The 22,570-nt window shown below is 39.3% G+C and overlaps 1 protein-coding gene across 1 annotated transcript in view; it reads right to left on the bottom strand.

The window, feature by feature from the left end:
- The window catches only part of TMF1 (TATA element modulatory factor 1), a 51,198-nt gene that overhangs the window by 6,815 nt on the left and 21,813 nt on the right, over positions 1-22,570 (bottom strand). The window contains exons 6-14 of the mRNA XM_006865635.1: positions 16,981-17,123; positions 16,572-16,738; positions 16,115-16,271; positions 7,962-8,054; positions 6,985-7,141; positions 2,238-2,430; positions 1,373-1,442; positions 1,014-1,106; positions 88-189 (exon numbers count right to left, since the gene is read on the bottom strand). Of these exons, the coding sequence (XP_006865697.1) occupies positions 88-189; positions 1,014-1,106; positions 1,373-1,442; positions 2,238-2,430; positions 6,985-7,141; positions 7,962-8,054; positions 16,115-16,271; positions 16,572-16,738; positions 16,981-17,123 (1,175 nt within the window). The remainder of the gene's footprint in view (positions 1-87; positions 190-1,013; positions 1,107-1,372; positions 1,443-2,237; positions 2,431-6,984; positions 7,142-7,961; positions 8,055-16,114; positions 16,272-16,571; positions 16,739-16,980; positions 17,124-22,570) is intronic.

The raw sequence follows: 22,570 nt of genomic DNA, 5'->3' as shown, positions 1-22,570 counted from the left end.
TGCTGGTTGCCAATCTGTCATCAACTGTTTATCTCCTGATCATTATTCAATTAAAGAACACATCACATATAAAACATAAAATATCACCTGAGAAAGAAAGGATGTTTGTAGCCCTGCCATATCAACTCCACTTATTGAACTCGAGCGTGAAATCGTGGGGGTACTAGAAACAGAATACGGCTTGCGTTCCTTAAGGAGTAAAAACGTAAAAGTTCAGTTCAGATTAAAGAGCAAAAACATATAGAGAATAAGCAAGAAAACATTCTAGGATTAATGATACAAAGATCCATTCTAACTTCATCCAAGGATGATTTATTTCTGAAGTCTTATCAAAGGCAAAATATTCAGTCATTTAAATGTGTCAACAGACTTGGTCAAATAATCTCACGGCCCATCTATATTATAATAATATGATGTGTTTTATTTTTAATGCAATGAGAATGTTTTTGCTACAAGTATAAGAGCTAACTTATATATAATATTACACTACAATTATACTTATTTCTTTAGAATAAAAATACTGATGAGTTTTAAACACCATTAACTTTATGGCATATCCATTTCATATTTTCATTGTTGTGTTCTTCAATTCCAAATAAATACCAAAGGTTATTTTTATTTATAGATTGTGTTAATGTATTATGCTAACCACCAACTGTACTGTAATCCTTTAGCTACAGGACAACTGACTTCAGAAAAGTCACCTTCATTCATCAGAAAGAAATTGACTAAACCAGTTTTACTCTTAAGGTGCCTATTGGTTAGATGAGATGCATTATTTAGTGAGAGACAACAAAATTCATTTTAAAAGGGGCAAGAGGCTCTGTAATTCAAACCTGAAAAAGCACATATCTCTTGGGTATAAAGGGACTGACTCTGAGCAGGACACTGATTACACTAGAAGAGATTTTATACATAACATTGGGTATTTACAAACTACAACTTAAATAAATGATTAATCACAACCATTCCTAAATGGCTACCACAAAACGAAGAAAAACAAAGTCTAGTACCTTTTCTTTTATTGCTTCTTGAGTGAAAATTGCTTTCTTCCTTTCTTGTTCAACTTTCATTCTCTCCATTTCTAACTGGCTATTCAGGAATGTCTAACAGAGGAAAACACAGTTACATAATTTCTATGATATTAATTCATGCCATTATATCAAGTCAGTCTCAAAAGGTTGTGGAACAATTCCATTTTCTTTTCATTCCATTTCCCCCTCAGCTTCTGGACGTCCACTCGTATGTTCCTCTAATAAAGAGCAAGCTCCAGAAGCAATGGAATCACCCACTTCTTCTGAACCTCTGAGTCCACCATCATCCTAGCATTCTCTCATATAACCCTTAAGAGGTGATCAATTAATACAAATACCTTTTCTTTCCTTGTCTCTTCAAGTGTTCTTACATATTCATCTTTTAGGTTTTCCAGTTCAACCTGGTACCTATTAAACCAAAAGGAGTTAAACAAAACAGATGGCAGTATAGACTATTAAAAACGCACAACTTTATTTACTCCAATTATACCCAGGAGTTCTTCCCGTTACAAGAAAATCAGTGATTTTTCCAATAATGTTCTCCAAATCACTTGGGTTCTACCCAAAGATTGAAGCCACAATAGAAAAATCTATACATTTAGGCATTTCTTATATTGGTGCTTTGGGTTAAGGTTTCATTTGAAAAAAACTTTCTAAAAATTAATTCTCAAAACCACTTTACTCTGGGACTCTGCAACAAGCTTCCATGAGAGCTTCTGAAAGTTCAGATATTTCAGTTTAAAAATTCTTTTTACCTGGCTACTTTTTCTTAAAAGTAGTATTTCCACAGAAGAATACAGCATGCAAAAATACTCTTATCACAGCTTTAGTAAAATTTCAGATAGATGAATTTTACAACTACCTAACTTTTAAAGAATCTAGACATTTATCTAGATAGGATGGAATACTGCTAAAACTCTTCTTCTAATATAAAAATAACTTCAGCGAATAGTCATGCATATATTCATGGTTATTGAGGCCCTTTAAAAAAACTCTGATTAAAGCTATAAATCCTTTCCCTGGAAAAAGACATGTGAGATTTCATGAATCCCATACTATTGTGGTATATAATACCTTACTACACTGAACGTGACCTTCAACACTAAAACTATTTATTTTTAATTGAGTGCCATCAAACTAAAAGCCAACAGTAAACTTTAATGATGTGAAACGACCAAGAACAACCCAAGAAAACAAGCTCACCGATTATTTTCATCCTCCAGCTTTCTTAGTTTGTTTTTCTCAGATTCTAGCTGGCCTTGAAACCGACTATTTTCTTGTCTTAAGAGCGAATTCTGTGACTCCATGGAAGACATCTGAATTTTGTTGGCAAGGAGTTCTTCAGTAGCTGCACGTTCTCGTTCAACTGCTGCTGCCAACAAGCTCTGAGATTCACCTGGTTGTAAGAAAAAAAAATCATATCTATCTCTATCTATCTCTATCTATACCTATCTCTATCTCTATCTCTATCTCTAGGCTTGCATTAGAAGTAGTTGAGTCCATTCTGACTCACAGTGACCCAGTACGGGATTTCCAAGGAGCAGCTGGTAGGTCTGAACCACCAACCTTGTGGATAACATTCCAGTGCCACACCAGGACTCCATAGATGATTAAGAGACCAAAAGACCAAGCTGACTCAGACGTGAAACCTCTAGTGATACAAGGACCACATCTAACTTTGATAACTACAGGCACGCCTTGCTTTATTGAGCTTCCTTTGACTGTACTTTGCAGACACTGTGTTTTAAATATTAAAGGGCTGTGACAGCTCTGCATCAAGCAAGTCTATAAATAACGGGGTCACTTCAGTCCCTGTGTCACATTAGATAATCTCACAAGATTTTAAACTTTTTTCACAATGCGATTGCACACGTAATAGATTATAGTACAGGGTGAGCATAACTTTTCTATGCTCTGGGGAACGAAAACAATTCACGTGATTTACTTTATAGCAATACTCTGAAAGGGAATCCACAGTAATCTCAGAGGTATCTGCCTAAGGCAGGACTGCCTACAGAGACAAAAGAAGTAAACTCACACCCCCTTGATCATTCTTTTCCCACAAGATCTGCATGAGACACTGAAAAAATAAACAGGCATGCATTCAAAGACGAGTGGCTCCCATGTAAACTATCACTCAGTTCACAATAAAAACTTTTTAAAAAAATGGTATGGCTCTGGTAGCGTTACAAATTGGGCTGCAAACCTCAAGGTCAACAGTCTGAAACTACCAGATGTTCCACGGGAGAAAGATGAGGCATTCTGCTCCCAGAAAAGATTTACAGCCTTGGAAACCCTATATAGGGTTGCTATGCGTCAGAACTGACTCCACGGCACATAACAACAACAACTTTGGGGGGGGCGGGGGGGAGGGGGAAGAGCAGTGCATCACAAAACGATGTTAGAGCAAATGGCTATCCCTAGACAAAAAAAGAGAACCTCAACCTAACCCTCACCCTACATACAGACATCAACTCTAATGGACCACAGACCCAAACAGCAAAAACCAAAACGTATTTTTAAATACGGAATAAATAAAAACATAGACGAAAATCTTTGGGATCTAGGACTAGGCAAAAAGTACTTGGATTTGATATCAAAAGCACGAGACCATTCATACTCCAAAATTTTAAACTTTAGGGGTTCTATGACAACCCATGTGAACCCAATGATCTATGAAAGAAAGCCCAGTTTACTTAGTTAAGACTGGGAGGAAAAATCAGATTCAGAGTGGGCAGTACTATTCTCAAATCAGATATCCAACAAAGAACTAGCTGTTGTTGTTGAATGCTGTCGAGTCAATTCCAACCCATAGCGACCCTGTATAGGGTTTCCAAGGAGCAGCTGGTGAGTTTGAACCGCCAACCTTGCAGTTCCAATGGCTTTGCAGTCTGGCGCATTAACCCACAGCACTAGTGGAACTAGTTAAATATGTGTATGTGTATGTATGTATATCTCAAAACTCAATGGTGAAAAAGCAATTAATTCAATTAGAAAAGTGGGTAAGAGACATGAAAAGACATTTCACCAAAGTGGATATGCAAAAGACAAAAAAAAAAAAAAAAAATGTATCAAAATATGTTCAACATCATTTCGTTGTTGTTGTTGTTAAGTCCCACAGAGTCACCTCTGGCTCATAGCAATACTGTATAGGGTTTCCGAGGAGCAGCTTGTAGGTTTGAACTGCTAACCTTGTGGTTCGGAGTCCAATGATGATCCTACAATGCCACACCAGCACTCTGCTGACATCATTGTTGTTGTTAAGTACCATCGAGTCAGTTCAAACTCACAGCGATTCTGTAGAGAGTTTCCATGGAGTGGCTGATGAGGTTAAACAGTCAACTCTGTGGTTCACACTAATTTAGCAGTCCAGTGCTTTATCCCACAGCACCACACGCAGACTCTGTGACATCACTGGTGGTGGTGGTGGTGTGCCGTGAAGTCGGTTCCGACTCACAGCGACCCTGTACCGGGTTTTCACCCTGTAAATCTTTACAGGAACAGAATACCTCATCTGTCTCCTGTAGAACGGCTGGTAGTTTCGAGCTGCTGTCCTTGAGGTTAGGAGCCTGACTTGTAAACCCTACGCTACCAGAGATCCTTATGATTAGCCATTAATAAAATGGAAAACAGAAAGCTATCATAATAAACCTGTTAGAGCTATTAAAAAGAAAAAAAGAGTGTTTATTGCAAATATGCTGGCAAGTCTGTGGAAGATAAGGATGACTCTTCTATATATAGCCACTCAGGAAGGAAACAGTTTTGGCATTTTCTTAAAAAAACTAAGCATGCAACTACCATATGACCTAACAACTGTTCTCCTGGGCATTTATCCCAGAGAAATGAAAAGTCAGGTTCACATGAAAGTCTGTACTGGAGTAAACATACCAGGCTTGTCTTTACCAGTTAGGACCTAGACTGAGTCCAGATGTCCTACATCAGATGAGTGCTTACACTGTGGGACCTGCACACCACAGACTAACGACAGAAACAGAAAGGACCAATCTAGTGATACATGCAAATCAGGAATGAATTTCCAGGGAGTTATGCTGAACAAAAAAAGCAACTCCTCAATGTCACAGATTGTCTGGTTTCATCATTTATATAACATTTTTGAAATGGTGTGTGTGTGTGCTGCGGTTACTGAAAGACAACAGCTAGAGCCTGTGGCGGTAGGCAGACACTCAATACCTGGACTCCAGTGGTAGGGACACAAAGCTGCACAGGGGTTACCACTGAGTAAAACGCAATCCACACACACAAATAAGGACAAATAAAGGTGGGGAAATCGGAAGACAATGGTCAGACTGTACCAATGTCAAAGCGCAGTTGTGATATAGTACTGCTGTTGTTAAGTACAATCACGTCAGTTCCGTCTCAGAGCGACCTTCTACAGAGATTCTGAATAAGAGCTGGTAGATTTGAACCACCAACTTTGCAGTTCAAGTTGACTTTGCAGTTTAGGACTTATCCTACAGGACCACACCAAGACTGCAATACTGTACTACAGTACTGCAAAATGCGAACACTAGGAGAAAATGGCCAAAATGTACACAGGACCTTCCCGTATTATTTCTTATAACTGCAAGTTAATCTACAATTACCTCAATGAAAACTTCATTCTATTATTTAAAAAAGCATAGGAGTCCGAGACTGAACGAAGGCAGGAATTCGCATGTTTCTTTCCTTACCACAGAATACCTAATAACAGGGTAGAAATAAAAACTGCCCCTAAATCTGAAACTCTCTCTCTCTTATTTGCAGGTTGTATAATTTCAAATCGTGTCCCATACTTTATATGCGCTGCTTTAACAGCATTATGTGTGGGTATATGTTTGTCTTATGGCCTTGCCCCCAACCTAGCACAATACCACCAACCTCTATGGGTACGCAGACTCCAGATGAAGAAACACAAAAATAATGATTTACTGCTTTCATTTACTGCTAAATAAATGTCCATTTTAGACAGTATCAATTTCAGATGTCTCACATTTCAATTGGTCTCAAAATAGTTGCCATAAATGAAACAACAGACATACAAATGGATACTTAAAAAGGTACATTTAAATTACGTAAACTTTTTTTAAGCAGATGAGCCTGTTTCCAGACAAAATCTCACAGGGAAAGCCAACAACAAGGAAAAAGACAAAACGGTGGATGAAGCAGCACTTCATCCACCAAGCTTCCCTTGTGCCCTGACGGCAGCCCTAACATATCCCAGAGATTTACTCAATAGGGGTCTGAAATCCACCCCTTATGACTTCCAGAGAGTAGCTCAGAGCACTGTCGGGATGGTGGATTCAAGACAAACAAATCTACTTAGAGTAGATTCCCCCATGAAGGTCTGCTTTTAGCATGATGCCATGTTGCCTCTAATTACAATGAGTTTCAGACACAGAAGATACATGTGGGGTTTTTGATGAATTTGCCAAGATAAAAATCATAAAAATATAATTTTATTTTTATTAACAAACAGCACACCAAAGGGGCAACCTGGGACGTGCCTGTAAAGAAAGAAAATATGGAATTTTCAGACTCCATAGCATTTTCTTCTGAGACCTATCTCTGCTCTTAGAATTCTGTCATAAGCTGAAATCTTAACTAATCTCTACCTCCTACACTAATGTAGACAAGGTAAAAGGATTTTCCCAAAGGACAGGATGAATACAAGTACAGTTATCTATAAGAGGAAGTGAAGAACAACATTGGAGTATTTTAGACAGCATATGACACATTGGGTGAAGGGAATGATTTGAAGGAGTCCCAGCTACAGCATTAAAAATAAATGTAAAAAGAAAAAGTTCATAACCTACAGGAGGTTAGATACAAAGAGTAAATAGCAAATGAAGTGAATATCAAGTTCATACCATTACACTAATTCCATAAACAAGATGGAATTCGTATTAGTTCCATAGCACTCTGCACCAAGTATTAAAATGAAATCAATTACCAAGCCTGTCAGATAGATTCTTCTCTAACTTCTCCCACGACGACGTCTGGGACCCCAAGGTTGCTTGCAAATTTTCTATTTGTCGAAGCAATGGTCTTGTTGTTGATGAAACATTTTGACTCAGTTCTTGGTTTCTATTCTCTGCTTCCTGGAGTCTCTGAACACAGAAATTCCTAAGTCATTACCACTGACAGCAATAAAAACACTAGCAAACCTACGCTTTATGAGAGATTTCTAGAAAAAAAGAAATCTATTTTATACAAGATTAAATTATTTATTGTATTAACTTATTTCCTAGTTGTTAAATACTTAAGTTACAGTTAAATTGCATAACAGACTAAATAAGTGCTTCTTTACAGACACTTAATTATCAAAAGGTAAAGAGTTAATCCAAGCCTCCAAGGAGACATCTCACTCAAGTATTTTCAGGTATTTAGAAAAACAGAAAGATCAACCTGAGGAGTACTTCCTTTTCCTCTTTCTATGCATATTCACTGACTGAAAATTAATAAATGATACTAGACACCAACTGGAGTCCTAATGTGGTGCTACAGAATAAGGTCAAGATGGTAACTGCAAGACTGGTGGTTCAAACCCACCAGATGTTGCTTGGAAACCATATATAGAGTTGCTATGGGTTGGAACTGACTCAACAGCACTTAATAACAGGCAAAAATTACTTGGCCCACAGTAATCAAAAACTAATAAAAACCAATTTTTTATTAATATTGAGCAAGGCGACACAATAAATTTCTCATGATAAAATTATTTTATATAAACAAAACTGGGGCCTTTAATTTATTTTGCAAAATGTGAAGGTGCCCATTGTAATTTCATTCTTGTGAGAGACAAAGAAACTTCAAATGGAAAGCACCGCAGTAGCCCTTTGAATTCCATGAATATGGGCACATCCAGTTATCTTTACTTAGAGGGAAATTGGACCTCTCAGGTTGTGTTTGGAAATCCTGCGACAGTACCTGCTGGAGTTCACTGATCTCGTGGCGTAAATAATCCTCTCTTCTGGCAGCGGCTTGCTCTGTGCGTTGTAATGCCAGCCTAAGGTCCCCCACCTGTAGGAGGAGAAACCACACTCCACAGATCACAAGCAGTCTCAAAGCTTTATGGACAACTTCCTGTGAGCTACATATTGGGCTTGAGTCAGTTATTGTTCTGTGTAACACTTTATACTACTTCCGTGGCACTGTACAATAAACACTGGACTACTAACTGCAAGGTAGTTGTTGCTATTAAGTACTGTGGAGTCGGTTCCGACTCATAGTGACCCTGCACAGGTTTTCCGAGGCTGTAAAGGTAGGTGGGTTCAAACCCACAAGCCAATCCTTGAAAACCCTATACAGAGCCACGATGACTTGGCACAGACTCAATGGCACATAACAACAAGAAGTTTGATTTCACAGATGATTATCACACATTCCATACATCAACTAATTCCAAAACCACATGTATAATATGTAGCGCCCCTACGTAGGAAAGCACTCTGCCAGGCAAAGAAAAGTACACACATTCGTCCTGGGCATAGCTGCCATCATATAACAAACATAGGAGGAGAGAAAATACACTCATGAAATGTTTGAAACAGAAGGGAGAATGTAATGGGGGCTATATGAGCTATAAAACTGGCTGCTATACTCAGCTGCCCACACGGGAAACTACCATAACCTTTTGTGGAAGACTGTGGTAACTGGCTCCAAGAGCAGGGCTTCAAACTGCTTCAGTCATGGCCAATGCAATGAAATAGAAACCGATTCGAATGTATAAACTGTGGAGTACCAAAACAATGAAGAGAGTAGGTAAGACTAGGAGTCAAAGCCCTGGAATGGGAGACGTGGAAGAGGCTCGGTGAGCCCTTTCAGGAAGCTGACGTCGGAGGCTGGGTAACTGGCATGACTGTGGAGCACAACACACATCCAGAGTGATGCACTAAGCCACCGTCTCTGAGCATAGCACCCGTGTCAACTCTGCCAGCATGGCACTTGATAGATTTGGCTGCTGTGTACTGCACACAGGAAATACACCTATAAAGGATGACCATCGTTGGTGTTGTTAATTGTTAAGTGCTGTTGAGTCAGTTCTGACTCTTGACAGCTCTATACAGTTTCCAAGGAGCTGGTGGGTTTTAACAGCTGACCGACCCTGTGTTTAGAAGCCCAGTCTCATCCTACAGTGCCACACCAGTACTCCAGATACAAATGACAAACAAGCATAAAAAAGAAGATGAATTAGTGTTATTGTTGTTAAGTGCCATCAAGTCATAGGGTCCCCATGGAGCAGGGTTTGAACCACCGACCTTGAGGTTCAAACTGACTTTACAGTCCAGTGCATCAACCCATAGCACCACACCAGGAGTTCTTTGGAAAATGTAAATCAAGACTATAATGAGCTACCACTCCCCATCTATTACAACAGTTATAACAACCAAAAAAAAAATAACAAAAGTGACTGTAGCAAGTGTTACAGAAGATAAGAAGAAGCTGGAACCCTCAAGCACTGAAGGGATAAATGCAAAATGATGGAGGTGCTGTGGAAAAGACTTTGGCAGTTCCTCAAAACACTAACAAAAGAGTTATTCAATGACCTAACAATTTCATTAGTAGGCATGTCCAAGAGAATTGAAAACACATGTTCACACAAAAACATACATGAATGTTCACAGCAGTATTCATAATAGCCAAAAATTACAAACACCTAAACGTCTATCAACTAACAGATAAACCAAATGCGGTATCCATATAATATTATCCAGCCATAGAAAAGGAATGAAGTACTGATACATTCTACCACATGGATCAACCATGAAAACATTATGCATGTGAAAGAAGACAGATAGAAATGACCTCACTTATAAGAAACGTCCAGAATAAGCAAAGCCACAGAAACAGAAAGTGGTTAGTGATCGCCAAGGGCTGGGGGAGTAGGTGTTTAATAGGTACAGGGCTTCTTTTCGGGTAATGAGAATGATTAGGGTTGAAGATTGTGATTATGGCTGCAAGACAGTCTAAATAAATATTTTAGCCCCACTCAACTGTTTGCTTTCAAAAGGTTAAAACAGTGAATTTTATATTATGTAAATTTTTATCTCAATTTTCAAATGTTTTTAATAAAAGCACAATGGGAAAGAAATATATTCCCAAAAATCTGAAAGCAAACAAACCTAAAATATGTATCAAGTTAGGTGACACACTCCACACAGGAAAAACTATTTCAAGGAACTCTAGAACATAAATATGGGCTGGACATACTCAGTTCTAAGACCCCAAAAAAGGCAAAAAAAAGGTCAATTTTATTCAATAGTTTAAATGCTAGTAATAATGCTATTATCATTAAGAAATTCTGAGCATATTTAAAGTATAACCAACAAGAAACCATGTATATGTTACGAAACAAAAGTTTCACATTACGAAAACTATAAAATAAGAGAGAGGCAGGTACAAGACAGGTTTTTAGGCTAAAATCTTATAATGTCAAAAGTGTAGATGAAATATCAATATAATCTCATGATTTTGAATTATTTTTAAAAATACGTATTTTCTGGCTCTGTCTACTAGAAATACTTAGAAGTAATGAAAACCCGTAAGTAAAAAGTATTCATAGCAACCTAACTGTGCCTCACTAAATGCCTTATGCCATTAAAAGGATGAAGCACTGGTCTGCTAAACTGCAAAGTCAGCAGTTCAAACCCACCAGTGCTCCTCATATACTGGGTCCCTGAGTCTGAACTAAATCGATGGCATTTAACAACAAAAGCTACTAAAGGAAAAGGCTCTTTCTAGATACGGGATTTTTTTTTTTTTAATGCACAAAATGAGCCCGGTATATCTTACTGTGTTATCAACGACTAACATGGCTGTATTGATCTCATAAACCGTGAAACAAATTGGTACAAACTTGGTAGCTTAATATAAGGCATATTTATTGTCTGCCAGCTCTAGAATGAAATTTGTTTTAATGAGGCTAAATCAGCACACGTCAGCAGGGCAACATTCCCTCCGGGAGCCGGGGGAATCCATTTCCTTGCCTCTTCTGGCTTCAAAAGCTATGTCTCTTGGCTCACTGTCCATCCTTAAAGTCAGCTGATCGCATGCTCAAACATCTCTCTCTGCTTCCATCCCTACATCAACTTCTGCTTTTTATGTCAAATCCTCCTCTGTCGCTTTCTTATTTATAAGGTTAAATTTAGGACCTGTGTAAATAATCCAGAATAATCTCCTTCTTCCCAGATCCGTAACATAACATCGCATCAGAAAGTCCTTTTTTGCTCTATAAGGTTAACATTCACAGAAACTAGAATTTGGATTCCTTTGGGGGAGAGCTTAATGTGACTCTGACTTCGGCATCTGGGAGTTTTCCAAGAGTGGAGACATGACAGGCATACTAGAGGAGAAAGCAATGTTACCAACTGAGACCTGAGGCTGCAGTGACGGAGCCCAAAGACAAAGACGGCCAGCAGCCACCAGAAGCTATAAGGAGGCCCAGAAAGGCACTCCCCGAGAGGTTCGTGGGAAAAGAGGCCTGTCCACACCTTGCTCACTGCCAGCGATACAGACTTCAGATTTCTGTCATGCTGAACTGCAAGAGATTAACTTCTGCTGTTTCAAGCCATCAAGTTGTGGTCACTTGTTATAACAGCTATAGGAATCACACAGTGGTCATCACAAAAAATCACTGGGGCCATCTTAAAGGCACTGCTCACCAGCTGGAGATGGAATAATATGAGCACGCATTAAAAACTACAACAGATTCAAACATAGTGAATATATATACATATATAAATATATATTTTTTTTTCCCCCAAAAAAACCATTAGCCCTGAAATGGAGCCAGAGATGATGATGCGGAGTGATGGAGCAGCTGGAGACCTTAGATCCAGAGAGGGAGAGGGACTGTGTGCTGAAGACTTGGGGGGTACTGGGGAAGGATTGCATGGAGGGGACTGTAACCATGGCAATCAGACGATATACGATAGAATGAGTGTAAAACTAATGTTCTCCCATGTAAACTATCACATAATTCACACTAAAACATTTAAGAAAAAACCCATTAGCTCTGACAGTTACTTTAAAAAGTGGAAAACCAAACCAAAAAATTTACTAGTCACCACTGAAAGTAGTTAGGGCACAAATCCCTTTTTCAAACTAACCACATATATACCTCTAGATGATGTGAAATTTCTTTATTCATTACAATCCCAACTAATAGGTTTAGAAAAACTGGTACCAAATGCACTGCCAAATGAATTAACGGATCGAAGCAACAATCATTAACAGCTACTACAACCTTCAGGAGAAAGGGTTACTGTGGAGAATTTTACAATCAAAGGATCTGGTTACCATGAAATAAACACTCTAATAAATCTAGTACTCACTAGGAAGCAATTAGCTGTTGTGCTCTCTTGATGTGAAGGAATATGAGGGGCACAGCACTGCTCACAAAGTACTGGTGCCCCCAAAGCTGTGCTCTAATCCCACCAACTGGAATTCGGTAAATTTCAACTGACAGAAAATATGGGGACTAAAGAGAAAATGTCAATGTTACCACAAGGAAGCAATTGGACACACCCATACAGCAGGAATTCTAAAGAACAAATAACTGTGTTTCTTTAACAGTCAATGGCATGGGGGGAAGATAAAACTGCTCTAAATGAAATCATTTTTGAGACACTCCGAGAAATGTGAAAATAGAACATAAAATTACATATTATGGAATTCTATTACACTGTGCGTACCAACAAAGTGTCCTGGTAGGACACAGACCTATGGATGTGTTCAAGGGTGAAATGGTACTACCCAAACTATGCACTTGCCAACATCAGAGCACAAAACAGATGAAGCAAATGTGCCACACCACGACACTCTTACAAATAGGTTTACAAGAGTTTATTATAATATTGTCTACTCTTAGAGTGTGAATAGGTTCATGAGAGCTCATTGTAACATTCTCCATTTTTATGAACTTGAATGATAGAATGTTTAAAATGTTAATTTGACAACATAAAAGCAGCTTTATGAGGGGAAGAGAAACGTAGGATCACTTCCTGTGCGGTGATGCAAGGAAAAGCGTCCAAGTGTGAGCAGAAAATGATACGCTAGGTATGAAGTTTCTCAGTAACGACTCATCAAAGAGAAATCCAGGTAGAGTAGGTAACAGTACAAGCGGCCTTCAAAACATTCAGGGAAAATGGAAATTTAAAGAATAATGGAAAATTTCTGAAGCCCCCTTTTACGTATTATAACAATTGTACAAATAACTGAAGCAACATTAGACAGGTTGTAAAAGTGAATGCTGACTTGGGAAAGGTGAGAATGCTTTGGGGTAAAATAATATCATAATCAAAACAACACTACAAAGATCCATCCAAAGATGCTACACAGAATAGCTGTAGAATACGAAAACTTACAGGCAGGTAGGCAGGCCAACTAGACGGCTAATGTAACAATTTATTTAGGCCTGAAGTCAGAAGTACCTTAGAAGAGTAGTTTCTACTTAAAAAAAGAGCGAAACAAAATAAAAAGGTCAGCTCTATGGCAGCCAGTGCTGACTCATAAAGACCCTATAGAGGGGGCAGAACTGTCCCACGCGGTTTCCGAGCCGGTACATCTGAAAGGAAATAGATTGTGACATCATCCTCCCACTGAGCGACCTCTAGGCTCAACCGCTGACCGTTACATTAGCAGTCTAGCGCTTAACCATTTGCACTACCAGAGTTCCTTAAAACAACCCAACAAAACAGTTAAATTGCTTATTCAGTCATCATAGCACAAGGCCAGAATCTTTACCCCTAGAACAATGATCGTATGTTTACACAGTAAAATTCCAATTTCAGAATTACTTATTTATAGGTCATTTTCTTCAAACTTCACATATTCAAACTTTTTGTTTTTTTATGGTAATACAGGCCCGGTAACTAACTACAATCTAATTCAATTTACCAGTTATTTTTTTCTTTCTTTTTTTAACCGTCTTCTCTTGACAATGTATGCAATATTTAGTATTTATATGTATGTATATTTCTCTAGTAAAAGGATAACGAGTTTTCATAACATTCTCAATTAGGCCCAAAACTCACAAGAAACTAAGTAATACATCTATAATGTAAGCATCATTGTAACAAGAGTTTGTAAAAAGCAACTGACGAAGCTAAGCGTAGAGATGCTAAAGCAAATGGAAGAAATGACGAGGTGCAACAGCTGAACAGAACATTTCAAAGATCAGCTCGAGGAGATAAAGCCAAATAATACAACAAAATGTGCAAAGATCTGGAATCAGAAAACCAAAAAGGAAGAACACACTCAGCATTTCTCAAGCTGGGGGAACTGAAGAAAAAGTTCAAGCTGCGACTTTCGTTACTGAAGGATTCTCTGGGCAAATTATTGAATGATGCAGAAAGCATCAAAAGAAGATGGAAAGAATATACAGAGTCACTGTACCAAAAGGAAATGGTTAACGTTCAACCGTTTCAAGAGGTACCATATGATCAAGAGCCAATGCTAGTGAAGGAGGAAGTCCAAGGTGCATTGAAGGAATTGGCAAAGAACAAGGCACCAGGAATTGATGGAATACAAACTGAAATCTTTCAGGAAAGTGAGGTGGCACAGGAGGCACTCACTCATCTCTGCCAGGAAATTTGGAAGACAACTATCTGGCCAACTGATTGGAAGAGATCCAAATATGTGCCCATTCCAAAGAGAGGTGACCCAACGGAATGCAGAAATCATCGGACAATCTCTTTGATATCCATGCAAGTAAAGTTTTACTAAAGGTAATACAGAAATGGCTGCAAGCATATATTGACAGAGAACTTCCAGAGGTTCAAGCTGGATTCAGAAGAGGCCATGGAATGAGGGATATCATTGCTGATGTCCGATGGATCTTGGCTGAAAGCAGAGAATATCCGAAAGATGTTTACCTGTGCTTTATTGACTATGCAAAGGCTTTTGAATGTGTGGATCATGACAAACTATGGACAACATTGTGAAGTATAAGTATTCCGGAACTCTTAATTGTGCTCATGAGGAATCTGTACATGGACCAAGAGGCAATTGTTCGAACAGAACGTGGGAACACTGACTGGTTTAAAATTAAGAAAGGTGTGTGACAGGGTTGTATTCTTTCATCATACTTATTCAACCTGTATGCTGAGCAAGTAATCCGAGAAGCTGGGTTCTATGAAGAAAAACACGGCATCATGATTGGAAGAAGACTCATTAACAACCTGCAATATGCAGATGATACAACCTTGCTTGCTGAAAGTGAAGAAGACTTAAAGCATTTACTGATGAAGATCAAAGAGCACAGTCTTCCGTATGGATTACATCTCAATGTAAAGTAAACAAAATCCTCACCACTGGACCAATAAACAACATTCTTATCAAAGGAGAAAAGATTGAAGTTGTCAAGGACTTCATTCTTCTTGGATCAACTGTCAACACTCACGGAAGCCGCAGTCAAGAAATCAAACGCTATACTGCATTAGGCCAATCTGCTACACAAGACCTTTTGAAAGTGTTGAAGAGCAAAGCTGTCAGCTTGAGGACTAAGATGCTCCCGACCCAAGCCATGGTATTTTCAATAATCTCATATGGATGCGAAAGCTGGACAGTGAATAAGGAAGACTGCAGAATTGATACATTTGAGTTATGGTGTTGGAGGACAATATTGAAACTGCCTCGGGCTGCCAAAAAAACCAACAGATCTGTGTTGTAAGAAATACAGCCAGAGTGCTCCTTGGAGCCCAGCATGGCCAAACTTCATCTCTCATACTTTGGACATATTGTCAGAAGGCGCCAGTCACTGGAGAAGGATGTCATGTTTGGTAAGAAGGAGGGTCAGAGAAAAAGAAGACCCCAGCGAAATGGATTGGCCAAGTGGCAGCATCGATGGACTCAAGTGTGGGAACAGTAGTGAGGTTGGCTCAGGATCGGGCCGTGTTTTGTTCTGCTCTGCACAGGGTCGCTGTGAGTTGGTACTGACTCGATGGCACCTAACAACAACAAAGCTAAATACCACTCATACTCTGAAGTCTGTCTAACATAATTATAAAGGAAATATAGTCAGTAAGTAAGTTAATTTACAAGAGCATACAAAATATTGACATTCATTACCCACTGCTTACTTGAATTGCTAACGTTTCCTGCTGCTGACGGGCTTCTTCCTGGGCCTTCTCCAGGGCTGCAGAAAGCTCTTCCTTTGCTTTAATTTCACAACTCAGAGCAACTTCCTGTGCCTCACTATCCTTTGCAGCATTGGCTTTGTGAAGATCAGTAAGTTCTCTTAGAAAAAAAGTTGACCATTTTTATTGAAAATAATATGCAGCAATACTACGAATACAAACTAATCAAGTTCCTATGCACCATAGAAATCTACAGAATGAGGGAGAATTTACCATATAGTAAGCCCTGATTCTCTGCTGAACCTGCTTGGACCAGTAACAACCTCGTAAGATCTTACATGGATTGTATAAGAGTAAGTTTGTCAGTGTTACTAGGATCAGAAAGTCAAAAGAGTCTTTCTTCAAAATCCCACCCTAAGAATTACTTCTAAAAGTGTTGTAGATTTGTCCACTTTCTTACTTGTATGCACTATCCAGGAGAGACTGAATACTTCGATTCTTTTCTTCAAGTTCATCCATGTCTACGTGAAGTCGACTGAGCTCCTTCTCTTGACGTTCAACCAAGGAGTTTAATTTTTTAATATTTTCTCTATGTTGTTTCTCAACCTCTTCTTTACCATCAAGTACCTATGTTATTAAAAGACATATAAAAGTATCTTTCAATAAGTAACACCGTGGTGACCATTTTAGTTCTGGGAATCTCAAGTGTTAGATAATGAAGAAAGCTTATAGAATCTGTCTATTCGTTAGGAAACTTCTCACATGACACTCGCCTATTTAATTATTCTAAATGCTCCAAAAACTATGTCTAGCTGCTAATACAGGAAGTAGCGTCAACAGATAAATAGAGGATAAGGGTTCATAGTCACCTGTTTTAAATGCTGCAGCTCCTCTTCTAGTTCTTTAATTTTTTTGTTGAGCTTCACAGTAATATTTTCATTTTCTTTGTCTTTAGCTCTTAATTTCTTAATGATGTTAGAGTTATGTAGCTGCTGCTTTGAGAGTTTTTCTCCTGGTAATGGCAAAAAAGGATAGATTTATATAACATTGGTTCCTTTAGATTCTGAGTATGTCTTATCTAAGCAGAGACATCAAATGACCTAAATTATTTTTTAATCACAATTTTGTAACCTCTATATAACAACACTGAATGGCACTTAACAACAACAAAATATGTAACTACTTATTTGGACAAGAATCATTAACGAATGTAAAAATTATTATGCATGAGGAACAGGGCATATACTCTTAGGAATTTTCACCTATTACTAATTACAAAGGAAAAGCTTCCTTTCACCAAGGAGGCATCCTGCAATCACCATCTTTACCAAGCATTCATTTTGATATCACCAACTGTTCTGCTAACCAAGCTAACCACAAGGTTGGCGGTTCAAACCCACCAACCACTCCTTGGAGACCCTCTACAGCAGAGGCGGCGAACACCCAGGCCACAGGCCATATAAGGCCCTGCCAAGGCAACCACAGGTGGGACTCAAATTCAATCAATCCAGGAGCTTTCTTCATAGCAACATTATTTATATTAAGTGAGTCATAATAATAATAAAAATCTTGAGGGACAAGTAAGAAACGTCCATTAGACAGGACACATACAAGTACATGATGGGACAGACACGTATGTTTCTTTTCAGCTGCCCGTGGCCCATCTGTGTAAATTGCAGTGATTCAGAGGAGACTCAGTGCCAGGCAGGCTGGGAGTATACACGTTGTGAAAGTGTTAGCACACTGTGGCAAGCTATGGCGATCGGAGGATGATGAGACAAGATACAATGACCTTGCGACATTGATGACCTCATCTCTGATAACTGAAGATGTTGCTGTCGACTTTTGACACAGATGATAACTTCAATACAATCCTTATCCACCTGCCCACAATGAACAATTCTTGCAAAAACTGAATCTCGGATGAAGATTAAGGATATTGCAGTACACAGAAAACACTTCAAGAGTCAATGATACGAACAATGATTATATTCCACATGCAAAATACAGGACTGAATCAGCATTCAAAGCAAAATTCCATGTCGACGGCGACACACACATTGGGTAGTTATTAAAACCTAAGTGGTGTGACATCCTAAAAATGGTAACTACAAACAAAGCTACGTTGATGCAAACTGTTGATGTATCCATTAGAAATGGACAAATGTTGAAGTCAAAGGCAAACATGTGCTTAGTGTATGGTGATGTAATGGAGAAAAAGCCAGTCTGAAGCGTCACTGGTGGTGGTGGTGGTAGCGTGCTGTGGAGTCGGTTCCGACTCATTGTGACCCTATATAGGGTTTCCAGAGCTGTATGTCTTTAGAGGAGCAAAAAGCCTCATCTTTCTTCCACGGAGCAGCTGGTAGTTTTGAACTGCTGACCTTGCAGTTAGCAGCCTGACTCATAACCACTTCACTACTAGAGCTCCTTTTATAAAATCTAGCATACATTTTATCCTGATCCACACCTCCATTGCTCCTGAGTCAATTCCAATCCATATAAATAACCCTATTGAAAAAAACCAAACTTGCTACCATCAAGTCTATTCCCATTCTTAGTGACCCTGCACAAAGCTTCCGAGGCTGTAAATCTTTACAGGAACAGAAAGCCTCATCTTCCTCCTGTGGAACAGCTGGTAGTTTTGAACTGCTGACCTTGCGGTTCACAGCCCGATTCGTAACCACTACGCTACCAGAGTTCCTTGAAGCATCATTACAGCTCAAAAGAAGTTAAACTAAATGAACTAGGAAGCCAAATGTGTCTAGATGAAATCACTGCTCTTCAGCTGAGTTTAAAATCACAACAAGCTGCTTTCACCAGGCCTTGTTTTGACAGAGAAAATGTTATTCAGACAAGTTTATGTAGCGAGCAAGCTAATCACAAAGAAACTGAGGCCTCATCTAGAGTAGGAATTTGTGAAAGAGTGCAGGGTGTCTGCTGTGGAGTTCTTAGCACCAGACACATGAACATTGTTTCAGAGTGTTGCTTTGTCTCGGAGAACTGTCTCAGATCGGATTACTGACTCAGCACAAGATATTAAAAGACCACTGAAGGGTTCTGCAGGAAGATTTCCAATTTTTTTCTCTGGCTTATGACGTAAAAACAGATCTAACAAATATCGCCCAACTAATCAAAGGCATCCCGCGGCCATTTTCGTTCATAGGATAACTGCAGAGTCTGACAGCCAAGAGGGACTAATGTCACTGGAAATCATGATGGAGCTACAAGAAGTGAGGATTTGAGAGAAGTGAAGTGGCTTCACTACAGCTGGAGCTCCAGCCATGGTTGGCTCACAAGAGGGGTTAATAGCATTTGTCAAGAAAGAATTGAATCGTCTCAGTCTTGATCCCAGTGATTTATGTATATGCCACGGCATCAGATACCAAGAAAGTCTCTGTGCAGTTACTGCAGCTTAGCAATGTATGACAACAGTAGTGTCGTGTGTCAATTCTTTCAAAAGCAGAGGGTTTAACAGCCACCAGTTTAAGGACTGATCTTCTTTATCACTGTGAAGTGTGCTGGCTGAGTCACGGGAACATGTCATGAGTTTTATGAACTGCGGGATAAAACCTAGCACTTCCTGGAGATGAAGGAACAACCTTCAGGAACTCAAATGCAGAGAGCCATCTTCACTTCCGCTGTTTGACACAGTCCCAGCGGGAGGAGAAACATCATGCAAAGCAGGTGATTCTCAGAAGCTGGCTTCTATCTCCTCTTCAGGATACCTTTGAATTTACTTGTGAAAATATATAATATGGCCATATTCACAGCCTTTCACTATGAGTTCTATAAACCTTAGGAAAAACCAGCTTGGCAACAATTGCTTTCAGCTTCAGTGGATTGAATACAAAAGAAATTGTATGTGCCACTCCTGTTCACAGAAAACCTAAGTACAAAGTAAGTGCATTTATGAGATCACAAAAGTAGATAGCAAACTAAAGTGAAGCTGACCGACCCCTACAGACCTCACCACAATCATTTACCAGCTAGAATTTACAAACCCCCCACTATTACATACAGGCACCTACGTGAATAGGCAGGGAATAGTGAACATAAGTGAAAGGTGGTCAAAACTTAATAATCTACATTTGCTGCAGCAATTAGCCAGGTTGGGCCTTATGCCTCATAGTTTCCAAAAGAGGAAACATAGGAACATTGTGATTAAGCAAAAACAAAATAATTCAGTAGAGGTTAGTAATGCTTTTACTATGAAAATAATAGTGTAGTATGTAGAATAGAAGATAGATAATCACCTAGTAGAAATAATGAAGTAGTGTAGGCACTGATGATTAATAGAAACTTATATTACTAAGAGGATGTAATCAAGGGTCTGATAAGTGGAAATGATTTGTGTAAGGTTTAACTTGATCTTTTAGTGGGAATAAGAAGAAGCAATTTATCACTTACATAGGAGAGGAGATGATGTCAAAAGGAAAGTGTTCAGTGGTTGAAAAATGAACAGGATATGGAAAGGTCAGTTTGGACATCACAGAAATACTTTTGTTAAGGTTCTATAATCACAGAGTAAAAGGAATGTTGTGATTGAAACTGTGTAATAATTCATGGAAAAATCAAAGTATCAAATCATACGTACTGTGTAATTTTGTTGTTGTTGCTGTTGTTGTTAAGTGCCGTGGAGTCGGTTCCGACCCATAGCGACCCTGTACAGGGTTTCCGAGGGTGTAAATCTTTACGGGAGTAGAAAGCCTCATCTTTCTCCCGTGGAGCGGCTGGTAGTTTCGAACCGCTGACCTTAAGGTTTGCAGCCCGATTCGTAACCACTATGCTACCAGAATGTGTAATTTTAAGTATAAAAAATAAAGACTTGCTGAGCTGGGCCAGAAGAGAGAAGAATAAGCAGACAGAGAAAGAGCGCCCGCTCCAGCCAACTAATCAGAGGCTTTCGATTGCTTTCATTTTCGCCAACTCCACGTCTCCTCTCATGTCCCACAACCCCTGCGTGAGCTGGACTCCCGCACTCAACGACAGCAAGTGGCTATGTGATTCAGTGTTCACGGTGGACATCACCAAGTACCTCTCAGAGCTGAATGTCAAGCTGCAGAGCCCCAACCAGCTTCTCAGCTCCCTGCTTTCAAAAGAGAAATCATCTGAAGCTAAATTAAGGTTGTGGAAAGTGCAACTGGAAAAGAAGAAGATGCTGCATTTCTCCAGTCTGGAAGGACAGAAGCCTTCTATAACACTTGCAGATGCTGGTGAACATGCGAAAGTAACTGAGACATTTAACGAAAGACTGAAGGGCATGAAAAGTAAACAAATGGAACTGAACATCTATGCTACACCATTCAGTGTGGAACCAGCTGATGTTCCTGATAACCTACAACACAAAATCATTCAGCTGCAAAGCGATAATGCGCTGAAAGCTAGGTACAATCACCTCCCACTGCCTGAGTTCTATAAACGTTACATAAGCAATGAGGAATTTCCCACTTCGAGGAGACATGCGTTGAAATATGCATCTGTGTTCAGAACGACTTACTGCTCAAGAGTTCTTTACAAAACCATCACAGAGTCAACTGCACTGTAGACTGACCAATTCAAACCTGGAAAAGCAGTTGTGAGTAGCAACATCCTCTATACCAGCTAACATTACACGTCTCACCAAAGAGTATCAGATCAGTTCCAGCCATCACATTAAATGACTAAATATAGCAGACAAATTTTTAAGTTGATAATTTTGCATGGCCAGCGAATGATGTTATAAATATCCAAATGGCCCTTGACAGAAAATAGGTTCTCCACCCCTGCTGTACAGGGCCACTGTGAGTTGGAACCCACTCAGTATCGCTTAATAAAAACACTCGGGATATGACCTGACATTACATCCTACTGAAGTGATGGAGTGGGAGGGAGGCACACTATGAAACCTCTTAGTTGTTGTTACGTGCCGTCGAGTTGGTTCTGACTCATAGTGACACTGTATAGCTTCCAAGGATTGGCTGGTGAGCTTGACCCACAGACCTTGCACGTCAAAGCGACCTTGCAGTGCCACACGACTCCAAGCCTTAGTTAGAATATTTCATTTGAATTTACTCATGATGAAACCAACAAACTCCTGAACATGGGGCATTCTATAAGACAACTGACCTGGACTGTACAGAGGTTTCAATGTCAAGACAAACAGAAGAGGACTAGCCTAGATTACCAGAAGATTGAAAAGGACAGAACAGTCAAATACAGTAACTAAACTCTGAATAAATCCTGGATAAGGCGGTGAGGATGAGACGGCTATAAAGGTCTTTTTTTTTTTTTAAGTAACAGGATAACCTTTGAATTCCCTTTCTCAGAGAACCCTTTAAAGCCCCCTCACATTTTCTTATATATAATGATGATGTTGTATTTGTGAAAGTGAACACACTTGTCCTTGGGAGATGCAAGTCAAAGAACTTATGGGCAGAATGTTATGGTATCTGTAACGGTCTTTCTTATTTTAGTGTTAAG

The sequence above is a fragment of the Chrysochloris asiatica genome, unplaced genomic scaffold (assembly GCF_000296735.1).
Source record: "Chrysochloris asiatica unplaced genomic scaffold, ChrAsi1.0 scaffold00080, whole genome shotgun sequence".
Taxonomy (NCBI): domain Eukaryota; kingdom Metazoa; phylum Chordata; class Mammalia; order Afrosoricida; family Chrysochloridae; genus Chrysochloris; species Chrysochloris asiatica.
Note: the sequence above shows the minus strand (reverse complement) of the source record. Positions and strands in the feature narration are given on the sequence as shown.